The 3,744-nt window shown below is 45.0% G+C and overlaps 1 protein-coding gene across 2 annotated transcripts in view; it reads left to right on the top strand.

The window, feature by feature from the left end:
- klhl29 (kelch like family member 29) overlaps positions 1 to 3,239 on the top strand; it is a 211,406-nt gene extending 208,167 nt beyond the window's left edge. For both annotated transcript variants that reach the window (XM_015040527.1, XM_015040528.1), the window contains one exon: positions 1,829 to 3,239. In XM_015040527.1, coding sequence (XP_014896013.1) covers positions 1,829 to 2,012 — 184 coding nt within the window. In that variant the 3' untranslated portion in view covers positions 2,013 to 3,239. The remainder of the gene's footprint in view (positions 1 to 1,828) is intronic.
- Positions 3,240 to 3,744: the final 505 nt, after the last annotated feature.

Raw genomic sequence — 3,744 nt, 5'->3', positions numbered from 1 at the left:
GGGGGGGGGGGGGAAAAAAAAAAAACGGGTGTGGGGGGGGGGGGGGGGGGGGGGGGGGGGGGGGGGGGGGGAATCAGCCTGGCGGGTCACCATGCAGGACAGCAGCAGCTCTCTGCCCTGTGTCCTCTCTCCGCTGGATCAGCTGAGCAGATTCAGCCCCTCTGTGTCTTCCTGCGTCCTGACAGCGCCGTGGATTCCTGCTCGTCGTTTGCCGTGTGTGTGTGTGTGTATGTGTTTGTGTTTGTTTTTTCTTTAGCATGCACCTTATGTAAATAGAGATCGTTCCAAAGCTCTAATCAGCTTACAGCCCAAGTTTTAATCCTTTCCACACACAAACTCCTGCTTCAGTTTTTCATATCAAATGAGCACATTTGTACAGATATTTGCCTTTTTTTTTTCTTTTTTCTCTCTCTCTCATTCTTGTGCCCTCAAGAGGCAGTGTAATGTGTGATTTTACTTTTGTTTCCTGCACTGGGACTGCTTGCTGTTGTCAGATGATTGCAGGCACAGCCGCCAGCACCACAATCAACACGTTTGCATAGACGAGTGTCTCCGTTTATCAGACGATCGGCTACATGAGCCGCGTTCCTGCTGCCAGGACTCCCAGCCATCTCATTTTAAAGCCTCACATAAAGCTACTTATAGACACCGATGATCTCTAATCACTGCTGTTTTGCCCCGAAAACCTGCTGGCTCTTTAAAAAAAAAAAAAAAAAAAAAAAAAGTTGGATAAACGTTTGCAGGAACAAACAGGAAGTTAGGTAACGCTGGTTTCCACCAGATGTCGGTGACAGGAGCAGACCTTTCTGAGCCTGCTATGAACGAAGATGAACAAAGCAGCTTGTTTTCGCTCAGCAACCCCCGAGGACGCCGCCATTCACCGTTTCTAAGCAAAATTTATTGGCTGTTTTTTTTCCCCTGTTAGTTGAATGTCACCTCTTCTGAATGATTCATGCATTCAGCTTAAAGTTTTCAACTTCACACAGAAGCAGATAAAAAAAAAAAAAAACTGATTTAAAAGAAGGTCAAACAGACATAAAAATCCAACTTTATGTTCTCTACGACACTCTGACATTTGAAATGTTTACATTGGTTTTTAAATCAGCTCCAATATGGAAATCTTAAATTATAAAATGTAGTCTAAAGGAGCTGCCAGAACCTTTTCCAGGAAACCTGGTTGGTTTTATGGGACCGCGCCTTAATCTCATTTTTGCGATGCTGGAACTGAGGCTAAATCAATTAAAAAATACTTTATTAATCCCAAAGGGAAAGTAAGTTGTTCTTATGGTTATTGCCTTAAACGTTTTTTTCATGATTGTTAATGTTGATGGCTTTGGGCAGGAAGGATCTCCTGTAGCAGTCAGTATTACAGTGATTCTGAAGAAGCCTCTGACTGAAGACACTTTTTGATGATGCGTATGTGATTGACACCAATATTTCTAAAACAAGTTTGCACAGTTACTCCATTTTAGATGACAGTCAGTTTTAGGGTTGTTTTTTTTAGGGATGAATCAATGAGAATTTGGGCCGATGTATAATGTCGGTTATCGGTCATGTTGGATACCCTTTCTACACCTCAAGAAAACACAACCCCGTTTCACCACTGCTTCAAGTTAAACTCCCCACAATCCTTTGCTGCATCATGACTCGCCTCCCCTTCCAGAAACAAATTGGAACAAAATGAAAATATCGGTTTTTAGTATCAGCCCAGTTTTATTCATAGACCCGATGCCGATATATTCTGCAGCAATACCATTTTCTTTTTTAGCATGAACTAATCAGAACGCAAACCACTCTGATGTTTGACTACCGTCTCCCTGCTTCGCAGTGCCGTCGTCCTGGACGGTAAGATCTACGCCACAGGAGGCATCGTGAGCAGCGAGGGCCCCGCCCTCGGCAACATGGAGACGTTCGACCCTTGCACCAACGCGTGGACGCTCCTGCAGTCACTGCCCTGCCCGCTCTTCAGGCACGGCTGCGTGGTCATCAAGAAGTACATCCAGAGTGGCTGACGGTAGCGCTGGACGGGACCGCACCGGGTCGCAGCCAAACCACCAGCCGAACGATGCGCGATGACGGCAGCTCAGAGCCGGGTCGGTCGACCGTTTGGTCGATCTGCATCGATCTGCACGGCTAACCCTGCAAACTCACACCCGTCCCCCCTGCTGCCCCCCCCCCTCCCCCCTCTCTTTCTCTCGTGAAACAAAACCCTGTGCAGAATGTACCACATGCTACTTAGCCATGCCAGGTGACGATGCCTAACCTCGAGTGCTGTACGTGTCATGGTAGTAGTTCATCCTCTCATCCAACAGGCACAGGGACCTTCTTAGTAACTTAACGGTTTATTTAAGTGGAGTTGTCTGGGTTTGGGGGGTTTTTTCTCCAGTTGCGTCTCTGCCAGATCGTTGTGAATCCTCCACGTTCCCCTCGCCTCTGAGCTCAGCGAAAGCCATCACCGGTCCATGCTTTTTGTCATAATCATTAAATCCCGTTCGCCACGTCTGGGTTCCATAAGACGGTTCTGACATTTAGGAAGCACGACGGAGCCGAGCGGGGCTGCTTTCCTCGTCATCTGCGGGTCAGAGGGGGTTCCTTCTCGCCGCTGTGTCAGGAAGCGAGGTCCTTGTACGTGGATTTACGAGTTGGTTCCAGAACCAGACTGTGAACCCTCCGTGACCCAGTTTGTTTTAGTTTGTTTTTTTTATATATATATTTTTGACGAATCGTTAAACACAGAAGATGGGCGAATCTGGGTCACACAGGGTTCACCGCTGAGATTTCAAGATTCGTGTTGGAGTCGGACAACAAGAGAAATCGGAGCTTTCCTCTGCCTTTACTTTCTGGGACAAAGATTACATTACAACAGCGAGGAGGAATTCGTCTTTCTGTCGCCGTCTGATCTGATACTGGAGGTGGAGGGAGAAAAATAAAGCACAATATTCACCTGTGACTGTTATCATAGATGTTATCTGTTGATTCATGGCCCATCAGCCCCCACCCTATGTTCTGATTTATACATTGTGTTTCATTGCAGCCCACACATGATGTTGGGTTGATACTCTGTAAATACAGGAAGGAAATATGTATATTTTACAACCTGAAAGCAATTCTGTATAAATGTTTTTAGAAAAAGAAAAAAAAAAGACTAATAGGATGGATTCAACATATGTCTGTAAATCTGTACCCAGAAAGGAGAAGCTAACAATTGTTACTATTAAACCCTAATACATATACAAGAACGTGGGCATATTGTCAAGTTTGTTTCTGTGAACAGGACGTGTTAAACTCGAGTCCCGGGGGCCAAATCTGGCCCGTCGTAACTTTTGTGGCCCTCTAGACTCCAGATTACATCAAGTCCCTCCGACTTTTGCAAACCTACAAAATTCACACAATGTTTTTGGCCAGTTTTGAGGGAAAAAAATTGCGATTTTAAGTAACTGCTGCCTCAGCTTTACTTGATGTCAAGTTGCAGTCTGTTAAAAGTCACATTTAACACCACAAAATCAGATTTTGATTGCAAATAACCCCCCAAAGAAAATCAGGATGGACTGAAAAGGTGTTCAATATTAAGAAACACTTGATACTTTAATGGGTTCTACCAAAAGATTCTTGTACAACCGGCCTTTTAAGAGCATTCAGATTTTTCATATGGCCCCAAAATGAAAATGAGTTTGACATCCCAGGTGAACAGAACTCATAATCACTGACTTTGCAGGTACAAGAAGAAGGAATGCTTTTCAAACT

This window comes from Poecilia latipinna, unplaced genomic scaffold (assembly GCF_001443285.1).
Source record: "Poecilia latipinna isolate Pla-1442-1.1 unplaced genomic scaffold, P_latipinna-1.0 Scaffold514, whole genome shotgun sequence".
NCBI classification, from domain to species: Eukaryota; Metazoa; Chordata; class Actinopteri; order Cyprinodontiformes; family Poeciliidae; genus Poecilia; species Poecilia latipinna.
Note: the sequence above shows the minus strand (reverse complement) of the source record. Positions and strands in the feature narration are given on the sequence as shown.